The sequence below is a fragment of the Brettanomyces bruxellensis genome, chromosome 9, assembly GCF_011074885.1.
Source record: "Brettanomyces bruxellensis chromosome 9, complete sequence".
NCBI classification, from domain to species: Eukaryota; Fungi; Ascomycota; class Pichiomycetes; order Pichiales; family Pichiaceae; genus Brettanomyces; species Brettanomyces bruxellensis.
In genome coordinates this window covers 3,552,544-3,580,374 of record NC_054690.1, presented here as the reverse complement: position 1 = coordinate 3,580,374, position 27,831 = coordinate 3,552,544, and the positions used below count along the sequence as shown (strand labels likewise).

General features: G+C 38.4%; 9 protein-coding genes across 9 annotated transcripts; 5 read left to right on the top strand and 4 right to left on the bottom strand.

Annotated features, from left to right (window-relative positions):
* Nucleotides 1–248: 248 nt before the first annotated feature.
* On the top strand, nt 249–2,540 carry BRETT_003362 (uncharacterized protein; the record flags this gene model as incomplete). The annotated part of the gene is made up of 1 exon (XM_041281873.1): nt 249–2,540. One exon carries the CDS (start codon nt 249–251, stop codon nt 2,538–2,540), a length of 2,292 nt encoding a protein of 763 aa, XP_041139664.1.
* A 683-nt stretch (nt 2,541–3,223) lies between these two features.
* On the top strand, nt 3,224–7,077 carry BRETT_003361 (uncharacterized protein; the record flags this gene model as incomplete). The annotated part of the gene is made up of 2 exons (XM_041281872.1): nt 3,224–5,805; nt 6,495–7,077. 2 exons carry the CDS (start codon nt 3,224–3,226, stop codon nt 7,075–7,077), a joined length of 3,165 nt encoding a protein of 1,054 aa, XP_041139663.1.
* Nucleotides 7,078–7,427: 350 nt separating this feature from the next.
* BRETT_003360 (uncharacterized protein) lies at nt 7,428–8,597 on the top strand (the record flags this gene model as incomplete). Its single annotated transcript, XM_041281871.1, has 1 exon — nt 7,428–8,597. The coding sequence occupies one exon, from the start codon at nt 7,428–7,430 to the stop codon at nt 8,595–8,597; it is 1,170 nt and encodes a 389-aa protein (XP_041139662.1).
* Nucleotides 8,598–8,929: 332 nt separating this feature from the next.
* Nucleotides 8,930–10,729, bottom strand: BRETT_003359 (uncharacterized protein; the record flags this gene model as incomplete). The annotated part of the gene is made up of 1 exon (XM_041281870.1): nt 8,930–10,729. One exon carries the CDS (start codon nt 10,727–10,729, stop codon nt 8,930–8,932), a length of 1,800 nt encoding a protein of 599 aa, XP_041139661.1.
* Nucleotides 10,730–12,695: 1,966 nt separating this feature from the next.
* Nucleotides 12,696–15,470, top strand: BRETT_003358 (uncharacterized protein; the record flags this gene model as incomplete). The annotated part of the gene is made up of 1 exon (XM_041281869.1): nt 12,696–15,470. One exon carries the CDS (start codon nt 12,696–12,698, stop codon nt 15,468–15,470), a length of 2,775 nt encoding a protein of 924 aa, XP_041139660.1.
* Nucleotides 15,471–15,654: 184 nt separating this feature from the next.
* Nucleotides 15,655–16,755, bottom strand: BRETT_003357 (uncharacterized protein; the record flags this gene model as incomplete). The annotated part of the gene is made up of 1 exon (XM_041281868.1): nt 15,655–16,755. One exon carries the CDS (start codon nt 16,753–16,755, stop codon nt 15,655–15,657), a length of 1,101 nt encoding a protein of 366 aa, XP_041139659.1.
* A 912-nt stretch (nt 16,756–17,667) lies between these two features.
* On the bottom strand, nt 17,668–18,717 carry BRETT_003356 (uncharacterized protein; the record flags this gene model as incomplete). Its single annotated transcript, XM_041281867.1, has 1 exon — nt 17,668–18,717. One exon carries the CDS (start codon nt 18,715–18,717, stop codon nt 17,668–17,670), a length of 1,050 nt encoding a protein of 349 aa, XP_041139658.1.
* A 1,120-nt stretch (nt 18,718–19,837) lies between these two features.
* BRETT_003355 (uncharacterized protein) lies at nt 19,838–20,302 on the top strand (the record flags this gene model as incomplete). Its single annotated transcript, XM_041281866.1, has 1 exon — nt 19,838–20,302. One exon carries the CDS (start codon nt 19,838–19,840, stop codon nt 20,300–20,302), a length of 465 nt encoding a protein of 154 aa, XP_041139657.1.
* Nucleotides 20,303–20,399: 97 nt separating this feature from the next.
* BRETT_003354 (uncharacterized protein) lies at nt 20,400–27,752 on the bottom strand (the record flags this gene model as incomplete). The annotated part of the gene is made up of 1 exon (XM_041281865.1): nt 20,400–27,752. The coding sequence occupies one exon, from the start codon at nt 27,750–27,752 to the stop codon at nt 20,400–20,402; it is 7,353 nt and encodes a 2,450-aa protein (XP_041139656.1).
* Between the last annotated feature and the right edge of the window lie 79 nt (nt 27,753–27,831).

Below are 27,831 nucleotides of genomic sequence, written 5' to 3'. Positions count from 1 at the left end.
TTATTGTTGGTATCTTCCATAGGCGCACCTTGTATATTGTGGTTTGGTATTTCAAAAGCACATCCTTACATTTATCAGATCAATCGAATAAAAATGTGAATGTCTAAAGGAAAAAACTCTTTCGCTGTGCTCCTGGGAACATAGCACGAGCATAAACAAACAAACAAACTGTTTAACTGTTAAGAGGAGTAGTTTCCAAAATATAGTATCACTTTTCCTTCCTTTATTTTTCGATTTCTATATACGATATGATTGAGAACCATCTTTCAAATACGAAAGCCGATGATGGTGATCTGGACATGGAGGAGATTGCCTTACCAGCAAAATACAGTAAGACTTATGGGAATGTCATCATTGGCGATGGAACAAAACTACCAATAAAGGAAGCTTTGCATGGAGAAGTTGATACAGAATCCAATTTCAATTGGCTTAAGGAAGGAAGACATCTTGATATGGCTGCTGACAAGACGGGAAATAATGGAATAGTGTACGTCAGTGCAACTCCGGACACAAGTGTAGCCAATAATGATAAGAAATATGATCAAACAGAAACCACAGATATCATTGATAAAAAAGCCGATCGAATTGAGACGAAAGACAATGAAGATACAAAACTTTATCCGCTAGAATTTGTCTCAAGTGAAGATACATCGCCGGATAGAATCAGATTTGTAACAGGACTTTACAATGATTTTGAGGATTTGCTTAAAAATTCCGCATTCAAAACTTATATCAGTGATACAAATGACTTTGGAGTACCATCATTGATGAAAACTGAAAGAAAAGAGAGGACAGATAGACTCAAGTGGCTTTTGACAAATTTGATAAAGAGCTTAAAAGAATTGATGTCAAGTACTATAAAGAGTGATGCACAAAATGATTCAAAGGCGGTTAAGTATGAAGAGCTTATAAATATACTCAATCTTCTTCATGCAACAAAGTTTTCGGAGCCCGATGAATCCATTATCCTTTTTCAAATGTGGGTCAATCGTGCGGATATTCAACCGGACGACCAACTTGTATCTGATATGGAGAACGCATCCCACGGAACTTTGTATAAGAACATGAATTTTTGGTCCAAATACTTAAAGACAATGATATTTAGAGGATATTTTGCACAGGCAATAAGTGCTATTGACGAATCAGGATATGAAAATTTCGAGCAAACTGACCCAGACTTATATGCCTTGGTCAAGCACTTAAAATCATTAATAGCAAGCTACGATCCAATGAAATTTTCACAATATTTGAAGGCATTTATGGCATGGAAACAGCGGGCAGCCAATCTTCGAGAAGCTGCAATTAAGCTGACATTTAAAAATGTTGAAATCGGATCCCAATTAGTTGATATAGTGGCATCAATATCTGGAGTTGACAGCGCTCTCAGAAAGAATTGTGGTAGATGGTATGAATATTTCCTTCTTGAGTACATGTTTGAAATGCCATCGATGAAAAAAATATCCGAATATGTTGACAAGGCACAGAAGTCATTTTCCGTCGACACTGTATACTCGTGGGAAACAATTTGCTTAAATATATTCTCAGAGCAATATCTCAAAGCAATATCAGCTCTTGAGACTCTTGATAGAAGTGTCTCAACATACACAGCAATCCTTCTTTCCGCTTCAGGTCTTCTAAAGTCTTATTCGAATATTTCCTTGCACGGAAAAGATATAAAATCAGGTGAGGAAGAAATTCAGACTAGTATTGATCAGATGATTGAAGATTTGGCGTTATCATATCTTTCAAGCAAAGAATTATTTTCGACTGGTACAGGGATTTTAATTTTGACGGATGATTCCAAGGCAAGAAAGATTTTGTCAGAGATGCTTCCAAACTACAAGATAGAAAGTAATGATGATTTTGAATGGTGTCTTTCCATCTGTGCAAAACTTATGCTGCCAATGACAGCCAAACAAATATACAACACACAAGGTGAAATATTATTGGATAATGGCTATGAATATGAATCATTATGCTGCTTTTCCGAGGCCGGTAACACAAAGAAAGTGGTTAGCTCGGTGTGGCAAATTTTTGAGAACCTTTTATTGGGAGGTAACCTGGTGGATACTTTATTAAATGAAAAGATAGACAAAGATGAAATCGACTCCCCAATCCTACGCCAGGCACTCTCCCCATTGGCGTTACTTAGAAATATTTTGAGCACGGAAGGTAAAACGATACCTTTTGAGAGATTCGTGGAACTTATTCAATTTAGATATCTTCCGGCGCATTACAAGGCAGTACTTTTGCTCCTGCTTTTACCGTATTTCAACACGAACACATTTTCGTTAGATCAGTTAATTAAAATTATTGAGATCTTGAACGTTTATGAGAAACAGGTTAATGATGACACCCAATGTGCAGAGCTTTCTGGCCAAAGCTATGATGTTGCTGTTAGCAGGAAAGATGTTGGCGCTTCCAAAGGAACATACGACTGGAGAAATTTAGAAAAACTTCCATCTGACAGTATGGCACTGATTTTAGAAATAAGGAAACTTATAGCATTTGAAATCAGTTTCAAGTTTCTTGAAGAATGAACGGAGAACTGAGATCGCTGCACTCGATAATAGAATACAGACACCCGTAATAGATCAAAATTTCTATGCAAGTCGTTATGACGATGTAATAAATTTATCGGTAGTCACTAAAATGTTGTACACAATTCGTTGTGAAGAGAACACCTATTTACTGATAAAATTTTGAAAGCTAAGAAATGATTCAACAATTACTTTGCTTGTTACTTGACACATTTATGGAGCCAAAGTAGGAAAAAACAAATGTATATAGTCTCAGGGTTCACCCCACACAGGCGCACAATTTGAAGTACATAAAAAAAATAAAAATGTTCTACAGCACGATGAGGGATGCAAATAATACTTTACAAGGATCAACATGACATCATATGGAACTCTGAAACTTCATTTGAAGGGCTTTTAAGTACAATCTATTTCCATAGCGTTAGCATTTAGTATTATAAAAAGATGCGATGAATTATTGAAGATTATTCGTGATATTTTTCTTATCAGTACAGAGCCATTCAGAGAAGTGGCAGCATCTTGTATTGCTGTCTTGCCATGAATAATTCAACACACAGGTTCAACTTTACAGTGGCAGGTGATATATATTAGAAACACTATAGTTACATTATTTGTCCAATGATCTAGATACCTCACTTACTGTACAATCTGGGAAACAGGTATCATTATTCAGTGTTGCAAAAATGAGCGCCATTAAGAAAACTGACGATTCAGGGAGGCAGGTCTTGCCTAAGAATGTCAAGCCAATTGAATACACACTCAAGTTGGAGCCTAATTTTGAGACTTTCAAATTTGATGGTGATGAATTGCTTGAATTGGAAGTTGTTGAAGATTCGGATTTCATTAGCTTGAATACTTTGGAGATTGATATCAAAGAGACCATATTGCTTACTGCCTCTGGTAAAGAGATCAAGCCTGAGTCTGTTAAGGAAGATAAGGAAGAGCAATACACCACTTTCAAATTCTCTCTAGCATCATCACTCAAGAAGGGTGACCATGTCAAGTTGAGCATCAAATTTGTTGGCGAATTGAATGACAAAATGGCAGGCTTTTATAGATCAACGTACGAGGAAGATGGTAAGACCAAATATCTTGCTACAACCCAAATGCAACCCATTGATTGCAGAAGAGCATTTCCATGCATTGATGAACCAAATCAGAAAGCTAGATTTAGTGTTACACTTGTCGGCGACAAGACTCTCACATATTTGTCCAACATGGATATCAAGGAAGAGCATTTCATTGATGATACAAAAAAAGAAGTTGTATTCAATACTACCCCTAAAATGTCAACATATTTGGTTGCATTTATTGTAGGTGATCTTCGATCTGTTGAGTCTAAATACAAATTTAGAGATGTTCCCGTTAAAGTTTACACTACGCCTGGTCAGGAGATCAAAGGCCGGTATGCAGTCGAATCGGCAGCACACGCATTGGAATACTACGAACGGTGCTTTGATATTAAGTATCCGCTTCCGAAGATGGATATGGTTGGTATTTATGACTGCTATGGCGGTATGGAGAATTGGGGCCTTATCACATTTGATATGATAGACTTGTTGTATGAGAAGGGAAAATCGACGATCGATGTAGAGTTTAGAATTGCCGAGACTGTTAATCATGAGCTAGCACATCAATGGTTTGGTAATTATTGCACCCTTGATTTCTGGGACTCGCTATGGTTAAACGAATCATTTGCTACATATATGTCGTGGAAATGTTGTGATCACTTTCACCCTGAATGGAGAATTTGGGAAAAATTTGTTGGCAAGTCACTTCAAGGGGCACTTCGAATGGACAGCTTGAGATCCTCTCATCCAATTGAGATTAAAATAAAGCGTGCCGATGAAGTTAGCCAAATTTTTGATTCCATTTGTTATCAAAAGGGACCTGCCGTTCTTAGAATGTTGGCTGATTGGCTAGGTGATGCTAATTTTATAAAAGGTGTGTCTTTGTACTTAAAGAAACATGCATGGTCCAATGCAAAGACAAGTGCTCTTTGGAATGCTCTTTCTCAGGTTTCCGGAAAGGACGTTGAAAGCATTATGAAAATTTGGACGGAGTGTATTGGATACCCTCTCGTTACAGTTAAGGAAGAAGATGGTAATATTTCTATTGAGCAACACAGATTTATTAGGGCCGGTGATGTTAGATCAGAGGATGATAAAGCACTATTCCCAATATTTATTGGTTTAAGGACCGGGAACAGTATTGATAATTCCATTATTGTAAAAAGCAGATCGTCGAAACTTTCTGTGAAAACAGGTTCATTCCTTAAAATTAACGGGAACACTAATGGTGTTTACCGTGTTAACTATGAGCCTCAAAGGTGGGAAAAACTCGGATGCTCAGCGTCAAAACTTTCTGTTGAGGATAGAATTGGACTTGTCGCCGATTCAGGTGCTTTATCAATATCAGGATACATTAAGACATCGACGTTTCTTACGTTGATTTCTGATTGGAAATTAGAATCCTCCTATATCGTCTGGGATACCATGCTTTCAGAATTAGCTGCCGTCAGTAATGCCTGGAAGTTTGAAGATAGGAAGGTAATTAATGCACTTAACGCGGCAACTCTTAGTTTAGTGTCAGAAAAGTTCCATACGGTAGGATGGAAATTTAGCAGAGATGACTCTTATTTGGAGCTGAAGTTGAAGAGCCTTTTATTTGATGCTGCTACGTCATCTGAAGACGAAGTCATTATATCTGCTTCAAACAAGATATTTGCGGATTACGTTGCTGGAGATAAAAATGCTATTTATCCCGACGTGAAATCTACTATTTTTCGTTGTGTGGCCTCCCATGGTGGGGAAGAAGAATTCAACCAGCTATTGGCTATATACAAAAATTCACGATCTCCTGATGAGAGGTCAATGGCTCTTAAGAGTATGGGTGCTTTTCATGACCCGAATATTTTAGAGAATGTCCTGAGTTTGTTGCTGAACGGAACTGTTAGAATACAAGATATACCTCTCCCACTTAGTGCTATGAGTCGAAGTAAAGTTGGTACGGAGGTGGCATTTAAATGGATGACCAGAAATTGGAAAACTTTACGCACAATATTACCATCAGGATTTTCTATGCTCAATTCGGTTGTTAATATATGCACTAGAGGCTTTGGCAAGATGGAACAATACCGTATGGTGAAAAATTTCTTTGATGGTAAAGACACCATGGAATATAATCGGGGTCTCGCTCAGGCTTTAGAATCTATCAAGACTAACGCTGCCTGGGTCAAAAGAGATAGCAACGATGTTCGGGCCTGGTTGATAAAAAATAAGTTCTTATGTTAATTGGACGACCTTTATTGAATTGCATTATCTTTGTAAAGCGATATCCTGTGTGCCGAATAATTGTTGAAACAATAATATAAGTACTACTTTTTCTTTGAAATTAAAAATCGTTTAGTTCTGAAATACTTCGTAGCCTTATCGGCAGTTATCACAAGGTGAGCTGGGGTGATAATGAATTCGCGCACCCCGCCCTTATTTCCTACGGTTACCGTTTGGATATATCGTGTGAACTACCTAGTGAACAAACAACCCTCGGTTATCTTGCCTGGGGTAGCCATTTATTTAATCGGCCGAGCGAATATTTCATATCCGAAAAATTTTTTCACTATTTTTTTCTACCATTTCTGACAGCGACCGTTTTATTCGAAGATAAGAAAAATTCTTTAATCGGTTCTTATCCTTTACTTAAAAACACAACTAACGCAATCATTTCATAAAATTACAAGTCCATATTTTTTCCCCTTTTTCTTATTTATTTCTTCAACAAAATTAAAATAAATTAACGGATACATCAATATGAGTGAAGTTTACAAGAACATTATCAGGTTGAGACAGACCAATCAGTTGAAATGTCTTTATACGTAAGCAACGGCAATAATAATTATATTATCGTTCTTCAAAAGCTTCTATACTAACTTCCTATTTTATTTCTTCAAAACAGTATAATTCGTGATAAGAACACGAAGCGTGCCGATTTCATTTTTTATTCAAACCGTATCATCCGTTTACTTGTGGAGGAAGGTTTGAATCAACTTCCAATCAAGCCTAAAACTGTTGTTACTCCAACAGAGTCTACATATGAAGGAGCAGACTTCCAAGGTAAGATATGTGGTGTCTCTATCATTAGAGCTGGTGAGTCAATGGAAAAGGGTTTGAGAGATTGCTGCAGATCTGTCAGACTTGGAAAAATTTTAATTCAGAGAGACGAGGAGACAGCTCTTCCTAAGCTGTTCTACGTGAAACTTCCAACTGACATTTCTGAGAGGTATGTGCTACTTTTGGATCCATTACTTGCTACTGGTGGATCCGCAGCTATGGCTATTGATGTTTTGAAGAAGAGAGGTGTTCCCGAGGACAGAATTATTTTCTTGAATGTTCTTGCAAGTCCCGAAGGAATTGCTATGTTTAGGGAAAAGTATTCAAAGGTGAAGGTTGTCACCGGAATGATCGACCAGGGATTAAATGAACGTAAATACGTTATTCCTGGTGTTGGTGACTTTGGTGATAGATACTACTGTATCTGAGCATTCCTATTTTGATTTGAATGTAGGGTGTACATTAATATAACAGTCTTCAGACACTATTACCTTTTTTGTAAAGAAGACGAGCGGGATGCACGGTCGTAAATTTTTATCTTTATTTTTTTTAATTTTTTTACCCTTCGCGTACCTGCTTCTTACACTTACCTTTTTTGTTCCCTCGCGATTATTAAATCAGGCGTTCTATTTACATTTTCAGTTTATATAAATTTGAGTTGGGACATCATCAAAAAAAAAGACCAGTCAAATTTGATTTACTTAATCGTTTAATGACCTTTTGCTATGAACAATAAAGGTGACCTATAAATATTAAAATTGGGCATAGATATATTAGGATGTCCGATACATTATACAATCAGCCCATAGTCATAGACAATGGATCCGGCAATATTAGGGCAGGTTTTGCGGGTGATGATCGTCCAAAGATTAATTACTCAAATATAATAGGGTCGCCGAAATACACAAAAGTAATGCCGTCATCAATTTCCGAAAATGACACTTTTATAGGAAGCAAAGCACAGAAACTGAGGGGCCTTTTAAGGTTACGGTATCCCATCTCACATGGTGTTGTTACAAATTGGAATGATATGGAAGACATATGGAACGAGGTCATAACAAGGCTAGATTGTAAAGCAGAAGAACACCCATTGTCAATAACTGAAGAACCATTGAATCCACGGTCTAATCGCACAAAGATGTGTGAAACATTATTCGAGACGTTTAACTTTCCAACAATTCATATTGCAATGCCAGCTGTTCTTTCCTTATACTCCACAGGAAGAACTTCGGGTACAGTAGTTGATTGTGGAGATGGAGTGACAACGATTGCTCCGGTATACGAGGGCTTTTCAATTCCAGGATCCATAAAGAGGATGAATATAGGGGGGAGAGATATCACACGCTATCTACAACTAGAACTCTTGAGATCAGGTTATTGCATGAGCTCTTCGTCTGAGTTTGAAATTGTTAGAAGCATGAAGGAAAGGTTGGGCTTTGTTTTACCGGATACAAACATAAACGGTGTTGGTGATTCACATGAAGGGAAAACGCGAATCAACGACTTTTTGATGTATGACTCAACGGCTAAGGCTCGAGAGTTTAAGCTACCTGATGACAAGGTGATAAAGATAAGTGAACCGGCTCTTTCTCGACCGTGCGAGTTGCTATTTGAACCGGAAGCTGCAGGATTTGAGGATATACCTGTGCAGGATGCTATTTATTGGGCTATAACAAAGACAGATACAGATCTTCGTGGAAAGCTCTTTGAAAATATCGTTTTAAGTGGTGGTTCAACACTTTTTAAGAATTTCGGCACACGACTATTGAACGAGTTACTGAAAATTAATAAATCAGTAAAGATGAAGATATATGCATCTCCCGATAGAAAAATAAGCTGCTTTGTGGGCGGATCGATTCTTGCGAGCTTGAGTACTTTTAAAAATGTCTCAATTTCCAAAGCCACATACCTAGAAGACCCATACTGCATACATCATAAGTTCATGTGACTATTTTCTGGCATAACTGATACAGTGCGGGAAAGGTTATTGGGGATAGTTAAGTATATAAAGTTGGGCGTATTTCACCTATATGGAAAGCGTTCGGGTGAAAACCAAAACGAAACACAAACAAAAAGATAAAGCAAATTGTTACGTAAAGCAATGTAGAAAAAAGAAAGCGATACTCACGAGCTCGAAGAATAAAAATAAAGAACAATTGCCAAGGAACACAACATTAAGATCGCACCAAGCACTAATATTAATTCAGTTAGGTTGGACCTAACCACGGTATGCACTGCACTATCTGAATTCTGATCTAGATAGAAATAATTATCGAAACACTACTTCAATCGATCTTCATCATGATTTATGACACCAATGTCAATCCCAAATATCTGGTTCGTAGTATATCCATTGATGGTTGAGGTTGGAGAACGTATTGAAGGCTCCTTTCTCTTTATATCCACATTTGGAGTTACATCCTTAGGAGTACCAGAAATTTGTATTGCCGGAACATCTGTCTGCAACCGTTGATTCTTAACTTTTGTGCGCTCACTCTTAATTACAAGAGGAGATCCATAAATCGTTTTGTAAACGGAAACATTATCCGAAGTCTCATTGTTAACAATTGGAGAGGTATAGAAATCATCTAGGTAAGATGGAGACGTCCAAAGCTTGCGGATAACAGATGAGGAGCCAATATTTATCAGAGGAGTCTGCATACTGTTTAACGGCGTCTTGAAATTTGGGGCTAGACACTCATCAACCTGTTGATTTTCCTTTCCATCCGGTTTATTCTTCTTTGGCGTCAGTGGCTCCCAAAGAGGTCCACTATAAACTGCATTTGGCAGCGGCGACACCTCAAACGTGGATTTACAATTAAAAGAGGACGTAAAGGGTAATGCTCGCGGGGAATCTTGTGCGGATGAACCATCGGGAGATGTAATAGATTGCTTGTATGCGCTGCCTAAGCTGTCAGCAGGGAAAGCAAGAGTTCTTGGGGTACGCGCTTGCGAGGAGATGGTACGGGGAGTTTTTGATATTTGATCATGGGTTGGGGTTGTAGATACACTCACGGGTCCAGTATCGTTAGTCATATGTAAGGACGCTATTGTTGGCAAAACTGACTGTAGTTCTTGAGGGGCCTTTTTCGCTTTACAGCGTTTGCTCTTGGCCTCAGCAGTACTCAATTTTCTTGTTTGCTGCACATGACAAAACTGATACTCAAATCCGGACACCACTCTCCAATAATGCCCCTTTCCATCTTTGGATTTTTCAGCTTTCTCAAACGATTCATTCAATGACAAATTATGACGAATAGAGTTTTGCCAGCCCACCTCACCCTTGCGGTAATAATGAAAATGGGAATATATCCAGTGATATATTTGAGATAAAGTGAGCTTTCTCGTCGGTGATCGAAGAAGAGCCATTCCAATTAACGTGGCATATGAGAACGGTGGCTTGTCATCGAACTCATAAATAACAGGAGGGAGTTCTTCAGGACGGGGGACCTTAAAGTTTGCAGGCGCTTTCACTCTTCTAGATCTTTTGCTTGATTTCTCCATATGTTGTGGAGCACTCCTTTTCTTTCCATCACATTTCCTTGTTGATCTATCACATTTCCTTAATTCGCGCGTTTGATGTGGATGGCTAAAGGATTTAGTCGAAAATGGTATACTCTTCTGCTTATTCAAGAAAAATTTCTGTGTTGTATTCTGTTGGAGATAATTAGAAGCACGCGTGTTTGAACCCGCAGTCTGTAAATTTGTAGCGGATGACCGAAATGCGTCTAAATTATTAACTATTTGCTTGGGCATAACTTGGTTATTATGATCTTTTGGCGAACCTCGTTCAGCGTTAGTTATTCTTTGCCTTTGTGAAGATGCAGGATAATTGACACCGCTTTGCAGAAATTGAGATAAAGGTGTTGAAGTAACATGACGAATATCATCTAGCTGGGGGGACGAAAGCTCTGGAGAGAGCAAACCCTGGTTCAAAAAGTTTTCCGAGTTGAGATCCGTAATATTCTTCTCTCCCCTTTCAGCAGAGCTAGGGGTTGAACGTGGTGGCGTCTTGAAGACAAAAGTTGCATTCGGACTTGGAATCTCTGGACCAGGAATAAGTTTAAAATTCTGCGACATTGTCAGAACAAAATTTGATTGAAATCCACAAAAGTATAGCAAAATTGATACTTCAGACTTCGATAGCAAGCACACCTCTGCTATGAATTGAACTTATATAAATTCTTCGTATGCTGTTGGCTCTCGTTGAACCCGAGAAGCAATGCTTGTCGTTGATTATAGTTATAATGTTCAACAAGGTGAACTTGGTATCCCGGACTTCAGTGTACTGGGAATCTGCTAAAGGATATAGCTATTTGATTTTGCACCGATGTGAAAATTTTGCGACGGAAAATGAGCTCTTATAGTAGACCCGAAACGCTAACGGAAAGAAAGTTTAGTCAAGAGATAGAAGAGTAAAGCTGAAGTTAGAAAGCAATTTTATTATACTGGGAGGGTGGGGGAAAAAAAGAAGGGAAAAGCCTAGATAGATAAGGATGCGCCCTTATTAGTGCTTCAACTATAGAGTGCGATGGTTGGTATAAACGGAAACGTGTGAAATCAAAGAAGGGAAAAAAGTGGGAAGCAAGCGCGTTTTTTTTTTGTTTCAAACTATTTACAAAATTCCAGTATAGGGAATCAAAACACATGAACGCGCTTTTTTTTTTCATAGAAGAAAAAAAAAATGCATCAAACAATGCCACACATGGGACAGAGCTATAACGGATGCAGCAAACATTGAATCGTGGAAGTGATTAAAAATATTAAGGAAAATACTCAAATATATGTCCTGTGTAAAAAATCCATTCCATAGAATTTCTTGATGCATTGCATCTGGAATAAATCAATGACCACTCAATTCTCATTTCGATAATTTAAGCTTATACGGTTTTTCCGATCAGAGAAGCAGCTGCAACCATTAATGTCCTCCGTGACGAATACTCACTTGTCAAAAAGAAAAAGAATGCATTCTTCACTAACTTAAGAGCTAGTCGTAAGTTGCACCGTAGTACTTGTAGGATTCAACGAAAGACAACATTAATTAAAAGGAGCAATGATCTTCGGGTCAAGCACGATCTCTACAAATTATTAAGGTGCACGGAATCACTTTTTCGTGCTCCACTATATGTAAATTGGATCGCAAGCTGTGACTTAAGCAAATTGGCATTATTGGAAAGCGGAACTTTCAGTTCCATTTGTGGGATTAATGAAGGTACGTACATAATGTAGTAGACGGCTCAGTTTTATAAAGGGTAATGGGATGGTTGCTGTATATTGTTTTGAAATGACCTGCCTGTATCCTAGAACACCATCACAATAAAAAAAAAAAACTTCTTTTGCACTTGAATTACGAAAAGGATCAATACAACCGTGATTCAACAATTATTTGATCCACAAATTTAATGCCGGGGACACCTTAAAAAAATTGTTCCCTTTATCGCGTTGCATCAACTGTTCCGTTCCTTCCACCGCAGTATTTAGCTCAATGCCATATCGGACCGTTTGATCACTTTTTTTTTGTTTCGGCATTTGCTCTGAGATACAGAAATTTGTCCCGCTCGCTAAACCTGGTATTCATTTGGAAGTCGATCGACGTATGATAGTCCACCACCCCGCCCCTTTTGTCTTTCTTAATCTCGCGGAATGAATGGGTAAGCATTCTTCTAGGTTCGGACTGATTGCTATGATCATCATTAAAGGAAGTCAAATCCTAAGGAAAAGATTCCAAGTTCATTCATCAGTTTATGCATAGGCAGTTTTTTCCTTTCATTACAGGAGATTATTTTTGTACTCAGTTGTTACCATCGTTGCCCGCTTGTAGTTTTCACTGTACTCCTTTGATGCACACACACATTCTATTTTTAACGCTGGTGCTGATATTTAATTTTTATTTTTATTTTTATTTTTATTGTTTCTTTAAAGCCAAGCCATCTATTTATCTCAAGCAATGGAACGCTTCCTTCAAGATAAAACTATCTCATACTACTTTTCATTTGAAGATTGTCAATAAAGCCCTGACAAATTGAGACATTAATTGGATGTCAAGATGGCCCAAAAGGGATATACTACTCCTGGCGAGCAACACCATTCCGGTTGGTTTTCAAGGATAGTAAGGAAGAAGCAATCATCATCCTCACAAAAGAGGTCACCATCGTTACGACAGAAGAACGGTCCTATTTGGCATGAAGCCAATAGTTCAGACTTGAATCCTTTATCGTTGAGTCAAAAATCATCGTTAAGAAGACGACTACGACAGAATAATACAGATTTCCACACAGGTGTTTGCAAATGTTGTGGCACAGTTTTACGGTATCCATCTGACGTTCCTAGGATTCGATGTATGGTGTGCCAAACAAGTTACATGATTGAAGAAAATATTAATGAATGCGTTGATATATGTAAAAATAGTGCGGTATCATTACCAGAACTCTCATTAAGCACTCTAAACAAGTACATCAAGGACTACGAGGATCTACAATCAAACGGGAAAGGTACTTTTGGCGCTGAAGAAAATAAATTAAGCTCGTTGGAGAACTTTCTATTTCTATCATTTTCTTCACATAAATGTCTCAACCAATCGTTTAAATTGACACAATCAGGAAATTGCTCATACTATTCGGCTAATCTGAATTTCAATGAGCTCCATGCATTTTATTCCGTGTTACAATCGCTGCCAACTACAAGACCCATGATTAGTCTTCTAAAAGCAGCTTCCATTCTTCTTAGACATCCACCTCAAGAAAATGATGTTCAGACTATCCGATGGCTTTTAATCTTGATGGAGTTACCAACTTTGGCAGATTCATTGATAGGCACAAATGATCAGAATTCTCAATCACAAACGTCTTTGGACAAATGTACAGAGCCGGAACTTCTAATAAAGTCAATTTCATATGATATTCTCAAACGAATAATAGGTATCAGCGCTCATTTTGATCATAAATGCACTCGATACTTTTCACATTGGTGGTCTCACTTACCGGATTCCCTTTTCATTCGCAAAATCGAAATTCTTAATTTATATATTACTTTCCAGTTGACAAGATGCATAAATTACGAAATCTACAGCAGCAATTCAATATCTTCATCCAGTTTCAAGAATCCTTATGCTACTGATGATATTAACTACAAGAAGACTCTAAGAGCTCACTTTGTGCGACCAACTTCGAAGAGTTCGGATTTTGGACTTTCCATTCGTATTCCCCTTTTTATTTCATTATCGGGACGTCGTTTGGCCACATCAAATGAAGCAATTGCTGAAAGGGATGGAAATAATCACAGTGAAAAATTAGACGATGATCATGTTGTAAAACTTAAACTTCAACAGTATTGTGATGAATGGCATCTACGTACTGCTGCAACAGTTCTATCATTATTTTTTTGCGCGAACCAAACGCATGGGAAGGTTCCAGAGGCAATTTTTTACAACAATCTCGTTGATTATATTAACGTGAAACAGGACTTTGATTCATGGCAATTCAGTAAAAACAATGACAAGCATGAGAAAGAGGTTGCAAAGAATAATGATGTTTCTTTACTAATGATGGACTATCTTAGGGCGGAGTCAAATAGTGCGTATCTAAATATTGTGTCTGATGATGGCGCTACTCTAAAAAAACCGTCGTTCACATTTTGTCGATATCCATTTCTAATTTCATTAGGAGCAAAGATCACAATTTTGGAACACGAAGCAAAGAGAAAAATGGAAAGAAAGACCGAGGAGGCATTTATTAGATCTGTCAACAAAAAATTACCTTTTGATATTTACTTTAAGATTCGTGTTCGAAGATCATTTATTACTGAAGATTCATTGAGATCTATTAAGGAGCACCGACATGATTTCAAAAAGTCGTTGAAAATCGAGTTTGTTAACGAGCCGGGTGTTGACGGTGGCGGATTGAAAAAAGAATGGTTTTTATTACTCACAAAAGAGCTTTTTGATCCATCTAAAAAGCTTTTTTCGTATTATAATCCTTCTAACCTTTGCTACTTTTCAATATCAACTGTTAATAATGAAGAACTATATTATCTAGTGGGTGCAGTTTTAGGATTGGCAATTTATAATTCAACGATCCTGGATCTGAAGCTTCCGAGAGCTCTTTATAAAAAACTTCTGGGACATAAGGTAACTTTGGATGACTTCACACAACTCGATCAGAATGCAGGAGAAGGGTTGAAGAAATTACTTTTACTAGAAAATGTGGAGGAGCTTTCAATATATTTTGAGGTCTCATTTAAAGATGTTGAAGGTCAATTGATTACTCGTGAACTTATATCCAATGGTTCTAACGTCTTAGTGAATGATACGAATAAATATGAGTACGTGGAAAGGTATTTGAACTTTTTCTTGAGTGATATTTGCAAAAGTCGGTTTGATTCCTTTCAACGGGGTTTCTACAATGTTGTTGGTGGAAATGCACTATCATTATTTACTCCGAAAGAAATTGAGCAGATATTAATTGGGGATTCCAATGAAGGTGCTATTGATACGATGATGATGAGATCAATTACCAGATACAAAGGCTTTGAGAGCAACGACAAAGTGATCAGCTGGTTCTGGCATTACTTTGATAGTTGTGTCCCGGAAGTTCAAAAGAAAATACTATTTTTTGTTACGGGAACATATAGATTGCCAGCAACAGGGTTACCATCACTACATTTTAAAATATCCAGGATAAGCGCTGAAAGGGGATGTTCGAGATTACCAACTTCGCACACTTGCTTCAATGAATTGTGCCTGTCAGATTATGAATCCGAGGTAGAGTTTAGAAACAAAATGGAGATTGCAATAAATAACTGTGAAGGATTCGAACTAGAATGAGGCAAGGAAAGTACGCCGAATATTACCAGGAAAGAAACATTTCATTTTCTCTTTTTTTGTTTAGGTTGCTAAAAAGAAACAAATTAGCATTTATTAAAATACAGTTTCAAAGTTAACATCCGCTCGTGTAAAAATATGTTATTAATGTCTAAGTAACGACAAGCCTCAAGTTACCTGGCCTTCCTTAATCCAAAGCAGCATACTTTCTTAGTTCAGGTGGAATGTCCTCATAAAGGTTCTGAGCCTTCAACCACTTCTTACTGAAGAATCTGCTAGCATATTTATGGGCAGAATCAGTGAAAATGGTAGCGACATTAGAGCCAGGAGGAACCAGCTTAGCAGCTCTAACAGCAGCAACAACATTCAATGCAGCAGTACTTCCGACGAAAATACCCTCATCATCGATAAGTCTGTACAACATAGAGATGACCTCGTTATCTGGAATTAAGAAAGCGTCATCAGCGAACTGAGCACCATGACGGGCATTTCCGGTAATTCTGTGCTGACCGATGCCCTCGGTAAACGAACTACCAGTCCACTCAGTAGATTTACCTTTAGTCTTGATGAAGGCGTACACACTGGAACCATATGGCTCAGCAACGAACGATTTAATTGATGGATCAATACCCTTTAAGTACTCACTGACACCGGCATAAGTACCACCGGATCCCAAGGAGCAAGTGAAGGCTCCAACCTTTCCGTTAAGCTGCTGGTAAATCTCTGGACCTGTAGACTCCATGTGTGCCTTGTAGTTATCGAAGTTCTCAAACTGATCAGTGTAGTAACAGTTGTCATGCTCCTTTGCATACTTGGCAGCAAGGTGGTTAAAGTTCTTTGGAGAAGTGAATGGTTCAGGAGGAACAGCATGAACCTCAGCACCCAAAAGCTGAAGGGTCTCGATCTTAGCAGGAGCCTGAATGTTATTCAAGAAAATAACACATTTGTAACCCTTGGCACGACAGATATGAGCCAATCCAATACCAGTGTTACCGGCAGTACCTTCAACAATTGTTCCACCAGGCTTGATCCATCCTCTCTCTTCTGCTCTTTCAATAAGCCACAAAGCAGCTCTATCCTTGACAGATCCACCTGGATTCATCCACTCGGCTTTACCGAAAATATTTCTTCCAGTCTCTTTACTCAACTTGTTAAGTTTGATCAAAGGTGTGTTTCCGACTGCTCCAGCAAATCCTTTCTCAGCCAACATTGGTTTGAAGCTGGTCTGATACGACAACTGAAGCGGACGGATTGTGGAAAATAGTCTCTTGGGTATAGTTCTGAACATTATGATTGATGCTTCAAAAAAAAAAGGCCTGCCTATTTTTATTTACTGAAAACAAACAGAATCCTATGTTGACAAGAAAGTAAAGCAGCTGGAACACTGTAAAACATTGGAGTCATCTGACACAATATGGGGCAGAATCCCAACTATATATAGAGAGCCAATTAGGAGTGTGCAAACAACCGAAAAAAGTGCGACACCAAAAAAAAATCCTGAACTGTCTTAATTCGCACTAGCCGGTAAAGCCACTTACTTGGAAGGAAACAGGGTGGGCTTTTCAAAGGAAGCATCCTGGATCCACATTGTTGATTTGAATCGAAGCTCAACTTAAACCAAATCATCATTTTTCATACATTGTAGTACTCATCTTTACTTACAGTTTAATATACATGGGTACAATGCTTAGTACGGAACCCGAAACACTACCTCGAGACACATATTGTTTGTGCCACTTAAAAAGGTTCTCGTGCTTTTTTTTCATCGGACTAATTGCCGATAGGGATTATGCCAAGTCACGTGTAACATAGTAAATTACAGAAACCCAAACCACTTTCCTTCTGACCGTACGTATCTTATGATGATATTTATTATCATTCCTTCGTATACAAAGGCATTTTTCAGGGCACAACAAATTTACATATACGCATTGAATTTTTCGGAGGACAGATAAGTAATAAAATACATTGACATATACAGGTAGATATTTCAATAAAATAGAACTGAACCATAATGAAAATTACGGGGCTCAACCATCCTGGTCGCAAAGTGATCTTTCTTCCTATCCTAGATCTGTAAGCAACCACAACTTGCATTAAATTTTTCAATTTTCAATTTCCTCCTTTTATCTTTCTTTTCTTTTGTCAGCGAATAACACATGTTCTTACATCGATGAACTCCCGAATCCCAAATCTGACATCATTGAACGCCTATAATGGATAACTCCAGAGTCCAGACCCGACGAATATGGACTTTGATGCTTGTTATTCCCAAATCTTTTCCTTGCGCATCTTTTAAACCCAATTCAGAAATGTCAACATCTTCCCGAACATCGGCCCACCAACACTTCCTGGCTGGTTTCCTCCAGAAAAGAAGTAGCTTTGTAGCATTAGAATTGAATTTATCTCTTCTGGTTCTAGAGCTTGCTCGAGAAACAGCATGAGCTAGGGTGCTGAAACGTGATCTTCTTTTCTCTGTGCTTGCCACAGAACTTACAGAAGAAACGGGATTAAGATTAGGGGAATCAGGACCACTTGAAGGTGCTGTAGAAAGGTTATTGTTAAGACGAACCAGCGTCAAAGAGAAGATAACCGTTTTTCCAGGCTCAAGAGATCGATGTCCCCAATCATCGCTCACCGAGAATCCCGAAGAGCAAAGCATATCCATTAAATGCTGTTCGGCTGGTTTGAGCTGCTTTCCTGGCTTATATCCCAAGCCATCAAAGATCTTAGTGTTTTTCACAAGTTTCTGACCAACCATCAATTTTATTTGGCGCATCTGTTGGCTTGTGACCTGACGCATTGGCGGTATACAGTAATAATCCAGATCCTCTCTCAAGCAGATTATCGATGGCTTATCGCTTAAGATAGTTGGATCATTAATATCGTAAGTTTGCCTCTTAGGTGTTGTTTGCTGCTGCTCCAGAATTTGCAAGTCTCGAACCGCACTATCAAACACCCTGCAAATATATTGAAAACATACAGGCGAAAAGTTCACATAAACAATATCGTCCTCTGTTAAGTTTGTAATCACGTTTCCATCCTTGTCAACAAAGACACCGTTTGGAAAAAGACAAAGCAAGACACTCTCCGGTAATGCCATCAAATCATCTCTTGTTATAGTAAACATCTCACCTCTTAAATTCATCTGTATGACTGTATTATAGTCATCAATATCATCTTGAGTCATCATTTGTTGGCCTGCAGTAGCACCATTTGGCACCTGTGTAATAACATCCTGTTGAGACATTTCGCTTTTATGGATTCGATTGAATTTGGGGGTGCTAGCTGTTTTGGGTGGGCCGTAAAAACTGAAAGAGCACACTTGTCTTCTGCACTGTAATAAATTTCAAAATACACTTCTGTATTTTATATTTACCCCTAGTAGAAAAAGCCGTCGTTAGATTATTTTTGCTATGATATACAAGATACAGTTTTATTGTAATAAAACTCGAACTTATTGTACCAAGAGGTAGAGGGAGAGGATCAAATTAACTTAAATTGGTTAGGAGGGAGGTACAAAAAAAAAAAAAAATTAAGTTACGCATCAATAGCTTAGGCAAATTATTTAGAACCAAGAATTCTCCGGTTACCTAATGAACTCGCGCAAAACTTGCGTTCGTTAAATTTGGCAATTTCTGCTTCCGATCTAGGCTAATCCTCGATTTAAGCGCCAAAGGACAGTTCTCATATAAAATGCAAGAGAACCTCACATAGCGTAAATATACTCTTAGGTATAAAATTAATAGCATGCATCTTTTGAATGTTGTAAAAGTGAAGAGTAGTAGAGATGCTAACAAAGAATGAAACCACCATAGTTACTTTCAGAAAAAGAAGACTTCCTGTTCAAGAGGGGTGGATTCAAAAGACGGGATTCCAGGAAAAAATTCAGCTGACAAAAAGATTAAGAATGGAGCTTGAATGCTTATTTAAATCAGATACACTAAGACAATTTGAAGATCTTTTCAACCCTGAAAATGGTAGAGGAAAAGTATTACGTGATGCGGCTGGCGATATTTCTGAGCGAATAAAAAAAGATCGAGAGGCAAAGGATTCTGCTTGGCAACGGTTTGACGAAATGAGCAAAAAATACAATTATTTCAATTAAGTAGTAAAACATGTGTAATACAGAAGCAGTATGCCATTATGAAAGGATATTCAACTCCACACTTACTAGGGATGGAAGGAAATAAGCCTAGAATTTAGAGGAAGTTTCCGGACCGACTTACTGTACATACACCCTTACACATAATCAATTTCTTCTTTCAATTAGTAAGCTTTACCTCCTGTATAACCTGATCGCTGACGTCAAGTTTGCACATTATAAGAATTTCTAATGGAGTACAACTGTTTAGAGAGAGAACACAAAGATGCAGAGCAGAAATAAATGTGAGGATAATGATAGCAATGAAGACAGTGATGTCTGGATTTCTGAGGATGAGGATAATATTTCTAATCGAGATGATAACACGCCCAGTATTGATAGAAATGAAGAAAAAGACAATCTCAGCATTCAGTCTTTGAAACGGAAGCATGAAAAGCAGGGGTACCTTGATGGTATTACTAAAGCTCGAGAGCTAAGTCTTCAACAAGGTTTTGACGAAGGTTATCCAATAGGCAGTCAAATCGGGGAGATAGTTGGTCAGCTAATAGCCAAAACATGCACTAGATTTGAAGCTAAGAAGATAACTCAGGAGGACCGGAAAAGGTGCTTGAAGGAACTCCAAATCGAAAATGTCTTGCAGTCAAAATATTTCGACGACTCTTTATCAATTGGTGATCCTAGGAATCATAAAGTTTTAGAATATTGGATTCATGAACTATCGGAGAAATAAGATAATATTGCATATTACTACAATACCACATAATAATTAATTTTTAAAATGTCTAATGTCATCCAAATTTCGAAATTTATATAATACAATTGAAACATTACCAGAAAGAACACCATCCAATGTAGTGCTGACATAGATTCTCAACCGAAGTAGCCTGTTGTATGAGCTTATCAACTTGGGTTTTAACATCCAGGTCTTTGAATCTCTTAAAGTCATTACCAATGAGCTTGTCATTAATTCTGTTTAGCACAAATGCTGCTCTGGCATTTCTGACTTCATTTTCATACTGTGCAGACATCTGCTTAGCCTTCTCCTCTGAAATTTGGCCACTTCTTAAAAGCTCGTTGTAATTAGCGTTTGGCAAGTGATGGCCAGAATTTTCAATAATCTGGCGAATAGGAAAGTCAAAACCCCAGTTAATCAACGGATCATAAGCAAATGCCTCCAATATTGCAAGAAGAGATTCCTTGTTATCACGAAGCACCCGCATAACATTTTCACTTGTGATTCTAAACGAACCCTCAATTCCACTAACCTCCATAGCATAACTCAACATTCTGGTTAAACGGAACGGAACCTTCTCTGGATATTTCTCTCTTAGAATTGCGGATTCAAAGCAGTCACCAAAATCAATATGAACAATCTTTCCTGTAATTCTGTCCATCATTAAATTAGATGGATGCCTATCGCCCAAACCTAAGATGTATCCAACCATAGACATCACAGCTAACGATCTGGTATAAGTCGTACGCCTGTCAAGCCATGCTTCCGATGATTTAGACTTAAACCATAAAACCTTGTACAAATCTTGACCACGTGTTATATCAAGGGCATAAGTAAACACCTCAACTTTTTCTAGTAGCATCAAAGTATCGTAGTCAGGCGACATCTGTAACATAATTCTGTGTTCAACATCAAGGTAGATCTTTCTTGGCTCTCTATACTCTTTTATCAAAACATGGAGAGTGTCGGCGTTTGGAACCCAACCCAACAAACCTGCATAAGGAGAAAGAGGAATAGCTGAAAATCGTTGAATATCAAGATGCCTCTTGAAACATTCAGGATCATTAACCAATAAAGTATTAACAAGCCCAAATAGTTGCATAACTAAACTATCCTGACGAATATCCTCGTGACCTTTCAACAAGTATTGCCATTTCTTTCCATTACTTCCGATAATCGAAAATCTTCTTGGTCTCTGCTTAGAAGTAATCACTGAAAGAATAGGCTCAAATTTAGAGATACAAATAACCGGTTTGCCTGCAACATATGTTCCAGGAACTGCTAGTTCAAGATCACGAGCGGCCAACAATTTAGGAGAAACGTGTTGTAAGTTCATACTTTGAAGCTGTGGTAACTGCCTAGAAATCTTCCTGAAAACTGCGTAATACAAGTCCCAGGCTTGATTCAAATAGGCAACATCACGAGTTTTCTTAAAGTTTTCAAGCCATTGCCAGGCCTCTCCCAAATCTTTCCCAAAAGAGTTGACAAACGAAGCCTCTCTAATGGTCTCTGGACCCTTTTCCAATGTGTGATGCAAGGGTTCCAAAATGGTGAGCATTTTCTCAACATTATGCTCCCCGAAGTAAGCTCTCGAAGCATCATCTAACCCTTCATACCACATTTCATGCCAGAGAACAGAAACACGAATCAACTCGTTACTCACCAAATCTGCCTGATCAACGAGTTTAGGAGAATGTTGCCTCATTCTTTCGATAGTACTTAAAGCAGCCCGCTGTCTTGACAAACTTTCAGATTTGATGGCCACAGTTAGCGGAAATATCAAAGCCTGTGGATGTGCTCTTCCCAATTTTGCTAGGAGACTTAACAAAGATTTGCTCACAACAGGATCAGGTTGATTTATTCTGGAAATCAACTGAGGAACAACATCTAACCATGTGTCAATTTTTACCATTTCGAATCCATCTTCCATCGCTTCAGCAACTTCCTTAATACCACCAAAGTTGAGCCACAAAGTTAAGAGTCTCAAGGTATCCTGTAACGGACTCGAAGAAGATAAAGCAATAGAATGGAAAAATCCCTTCACTGCCGGAACGACATAATGAACAACAATATCCAAGTTGACGTCAGATTTATGCTGCTGCTGGGTATTCTCATCATAGTTATTTAATCTCTTAGAATCAGCAGGAATAACTTCGAAGTTCGTCAAAGCCCAATTATGCCAAGCTTTGTACCATTTAGAATCAAAGTGAGTGGCCAATAAAAATGAACCAAGTATTCCAGAAGCCTCGTTCTCTCTCCAACTTGAGTTTATTGAAGTCTTCCATTCACCCTGCTTTAGGTAACACCTAGCTAGCAACTTTGTATACTTAACTATACTTTCGGTAGCACCGGGAGCTGCTGTAGGAAGGGGCTGATTGATAGCCTCATTCTCGTTAACACCCAAATCCCTAGATAGCTTAGAGGTAAAATCAATAAGGTGATTTAAAGCATCTCTCTTCTGGCCCCTAGCCCAAATATACTTTAATTGTGCATAAACGACTTGTGGCGGAGCTTTAGAAGCTTGTTGACCAGGTAATTCATCATCTAAAAGTAAATTCAACGTTTTTTCTGATAAACCAAGACGTCCACTCTTTCTGCAAAGATTAGCAAATTTAATCCAAACATCCATATCCTTTTTCGGCTTAACAACTAACGCTCTCACCTTTAACATTCTCTGCCAAATGTCGACATTCTTTTGACAACCAAACAATCTGGTATTCCATGTTTCTCGGATGTGTGCTCTTTCATCGGAATCAGGAGGAAGACGCTTATATGTAATGATTTCCTCCAACTCAGCCAACATCTGAACTCTAACAACCACACCGTAAGCTCTATTATAAGACTCGCTAACAAGAGCCGTAATTTCAGTAACAAGCAAGTCCCTGGCCTTCGAAATCTGCTTGGCAGCCTCCTCAAAATTGTTGTTATGAAGAGATAAAACAGCATTGAAAAAGGCCTTATCTGGTGATTCCGACTTCATAGCTCCAATATACATTCCCATCTTTTCCCACTGGCCAAGACCCCAAGAAGCAGCAGCAGCCAACGGAGCAATCGCTCTTTTCATATCATTGGATGAAGGTCCCCACTTCTTTTCAGCTAAGTGACTCAAGTCATCCCATTCTCCAAGAGCATGGAAGCATCTCATTTTACCCATCAAAATTTCAGAAGAATCCGGTTCTTCCTTTTCTCTGCGGTTATATGCAGCAAGAGCTTCATCCCATCTTTGTAACTTCTCAAAGCACGTTTCTTTCAACTGCAGACCATGATGTTCCTGGGCATACTTCAAAATTCCCACTGCAGCGTCAGTTTGCTGAAGCTGGTTATTAATACTGATCAACGACTCGATTGTCGGCGTTGATGGCTCTTGAATAAATTCAAGCTCTTTATAATGAAGTGCCTTAGCATAAGCGTGACTTCTTTGTGCATACTGACTCAAGGTTTGAATTCTAATTGGTAAGGACTTTTCATCATGCTCTAAGTACTCTGTTAAATTCAACAAAGTCTGGTGAATTTCAGGTGAGCTGTTGGGTGATGATAATGCAATACATAAAGCTTGAGCCAATTCACCTTGATATTGTATATGAAGTTCATTCCAACAACTAGTGAATGCACAGTTAAAAAGTGCTTTTGCCAACGGGGGATACACGATCGCCAATGAAGAACAAGCTCTCAACGAAGGAGATGATGATTCCTTTAGCATCTCAATACTCAACTTTCGCATCCACTCTTGCCAATCTTCCTTCGTACGTTTAGTACTGCATTCCCAAGCATTACGCAAGGCCTGTGGATTCACAGGAAGCTTTGCAGGCGATACTTGTGGCTCGGAATTCTTTTCCTTGCTAGATTTTTCCTCTGGGTAGATCGCAAGGCCAACAGGCAACGGTTCACCTTTTAGTAATTTCTGGGATAGCTGATCAAATAGGTGATACTGCAATCCATTTGCAACGAGAACGGAACTGACAACTGGAATAAAAACATTAAAATCCTGTCCCATTTGAATCATCATGCAACAAATAGTCTTCACGGAGGCATCTTTAATGGAATTGCTACCTGCATTCGCAATTAATCTAAGTAAAGGCTGAATAATTTCAGAGGCAAAGTCGGTTAGGTTGATAACTTTTGATAATTTACCAACTGTCTCTATTGCAGCGAGGCTTAAATTAGAAGGTGTGGCCTGAAATAGTCTAACTAGTTGAGGTATGATAAGGTGTGCATATGGCTCTATGTTGTCTCCAAAAACCAAGAATGCTTTGAGAACCTTCAATTCTGATTCAACATTGGAAGAATGATTGCTTGAAAGTAAGTCTATAAGCATCGTCACTACATCAAGCACATAGTTTTTAAATTCTTCATCTAGAGCTTTGGATAATTGTTCAATGAGATCCAATATGATTATTTGAAGGTCCGGATAAATGAAAAACTCCTTCACGAGGCCGAATATTTGTTTCAAGTATGGTCTGATGTTTAATTTCACTATTCTAACCAACTCATTGAGTTCTTTGAAGTAAGTTAGCAACAGAGAATGCGAGCAAGAATGCATGACTGATACATATCCGGGGATAACCTTATCCAGATATGAAACACACTTTATTCCCAATATCTTGAAGACCCACATAATGGCTTGGGTCACTGCTGGGTGATGATTACTCAATGAGGGATCGTTCAAAATATTCAAAAGTGTAGTAATCACAACGGTAGGGTAATAATCTTCATTTGATGGTGATTTACCTTTCATGAGAAGTTCCATATCAATGGATGGAGCATTCTGCTCTGCTAACGTTTGAGAATCCTGCCCATCTCTTTCAACTTCTCTATATTTATAAGGATCTAATGCACCTAAGATTCCTATCAATTTGACGGTTTCCCTCCGTGTAGAAATTGAGGAATCAGATTTGAGAATATTCACAAGTAAGCCAAGAAGTTGTGGATAATCTATCAAGGGTTTGATGACATAACCGGAAGCACCAGCAAACTGGCCCAATGTCTTCAATGCCACATCTCTCTTGTATCCCAAACTCTGGTCTCGAAAAGTGTCCAGCAATATAGGTATAAGCTTTTGCGTGAATTGTATCATTTCCGTTCCACCAACCTTCGACATTTCACCAATAGCAGCGATTGATGCCGATGCGACAGATGAACTTGTATCCTTCGCCCTAGGTATCAAGGCTTCCATAATTTGATTCAAATATGGCTTGGTGAGTTCGCCAGTACTAGAGACCAAAATAGATATAAGAATTGCGGTCTCCTCCTTTCTTTTTATGCTTTGACCAGAATAGTTGAGTGTCGTCAAAAGTTGAATTAGCGTTTTTCTTAACGGAGGAACAACATACGCAGGGTTGACAAATGTTAACCTACTCACAAGTTTGAATGCTGCCTTCCGAATCTCAAATTTCTCATCGTTCATTGCCATGAAAAGTAAACGCACGCTTTGCTCTTGTGACAATTGTGGATCAAACTTACCCCCTAAACTTTGAAGAACAGAAAGACGAACATCTGCAACAGGGTCTGTGATGCAAATTGTCAAAAGCCTACTCAAGACATCATGGACTGCCGCTAAAGAGATTGAAGAACTTTCAAGGCAGATATTGCTGCGCATGTATATTTCAGAGGAAGTTAACGAAGACTTCAAGCGAATCTCAGGATTATCATGACTAATATAATATGTAACCACATGGCGCACAAAATCGGTCAGGTTGTAACTTTTAAAGTTGAAGAACCTTAAAGCTTTAAGCGCTTGAAGAATTACCACAATGTCCGAATCATCATAAATTCCGGTTTTTGGTAATGATGCAAGCTCTGCTAAAGATTTATCCAATGAATTGGTCCTTAGCAATGAGCCACCCTCCTTAGAGATCATATGTCTGCGATAATTGTATGCTTTCCGAGGATCCATCAATGGTTTAAATCCAGGACAACCGGGATGCTCAAAGTTATATCCACATAGGGTAAAGCTGATCTTGCTTATGAGTTTGGCATTGATGATTGGTTCCAAGGAAGGAAGATACTCTATAAATATCTTTAGCACGCTCAGCATGCTGTCACTTAAGGGTGAGTTTAATATTAGAGTCAAAAGATGATAACCATTGACAAACTTAGTCAACGGTGGGCCTAATGCAATAGCAAGCTTCGCAATACAATAAAAACATGCTGTCGTTATTTGGTGTTTGGATTTTGACGTCTTTGTTGAAAGTCCGTCCCGCACGCTTTCAAGCACGATACCATCTAGGTAATTGACAATATTGTTTTTGGCCTCAATGGCAATATCACCAATACTCACCAATATAAAGGATCTATCCTTGCCAACTTTCAACTGCGATATGTAATACAACAGCACCCGATGCATATACTTGTCAACAAACCGTATCCTATCATAGTGGGCCAATTTAGGCATAATATTTGCGAATTCCTTTCGAACATTAAGAGAACGATTATCTTTAACACTCATTACTGTCTCATATATCTCATCTATCTTTGAAGAAAGCACTGATGTTCCCTGAAGTATCAATTCCCTGTAGCATAAAAGAGAACCATGAATAAATTCAGGAGGACTACTCGAAGCATTTAAAGATAATCGAGGTGCCATGGAAAAAGCATCAGCTGAACCATTTAAATTGTTGTTCGTAGAAGCAGAAATACTCTTAAAAACACTTAATGCCTCTCCATATAGTTTGGTAAACCAGTAATTTCTAAGTTCGGCGTCTCTCTCGTAAACTATAGTAAGACAATTACGAAGGCATAATGCAGTATCCTCTCTCATTGCTGCTAATGGATCTCTTAGGCCAATCCAAATATTGCCAAGCACATCTCTGATGTAGGGGTATAACAGTGTAGGAGCATTGAAAGCCAACGAACTAAGTATAAGAACGGCAGCATGTCGTTTACCTTCAACCTTTTCGGACACAAACCACTCTAAAGATTTTTTAGTCTCGAATTCGACAAAATCACCAGTAAGGGAACTTCCAGGAATGGCCAGGTTACCCAATGTTGATATTGCTGCTTTCATAACAGTCATGTTTTTCGATGATAAGAGCCTTCTCAAGTAACTGGCATATCTAGTGATCATATTTGAATTCTGCTCGGCAGTTGTACTTAGGGCTAACTGTGGTAGCGCCGGATTTCCGGTGGCATTTGTAATAAGATCCACCATTGCATTTATTGCCTGTGTGCCACCAAGCTGAGCATTTGTATCAGAACTATTTATGAGATTGAAGATCCTCTTGTTTATGAAATTGTTGTAAACAGAAAGCTGGTCCGTTGATGATATATCCCTCGAAATTGTGACTAGATGCTCCTTCAAGTTCTCGGCAGCTTTTTCTCTCCCTATTTCATCTTTCGATTGCAAATCTTTAAATATCTCGTTCAATGTATAATTATCAACTGGTGTTCCTGCATTGATGAAGACTCTGTCTCCACCAGCAGGAATTGTTGAATTCACTTGCGTCGACATATGTTTGCAGTGATTTAGACAGTAAAATGAAAGTAGCTAGAAAAGGCAAACTGTCAGATGACAAGTAAAATAAAGACAG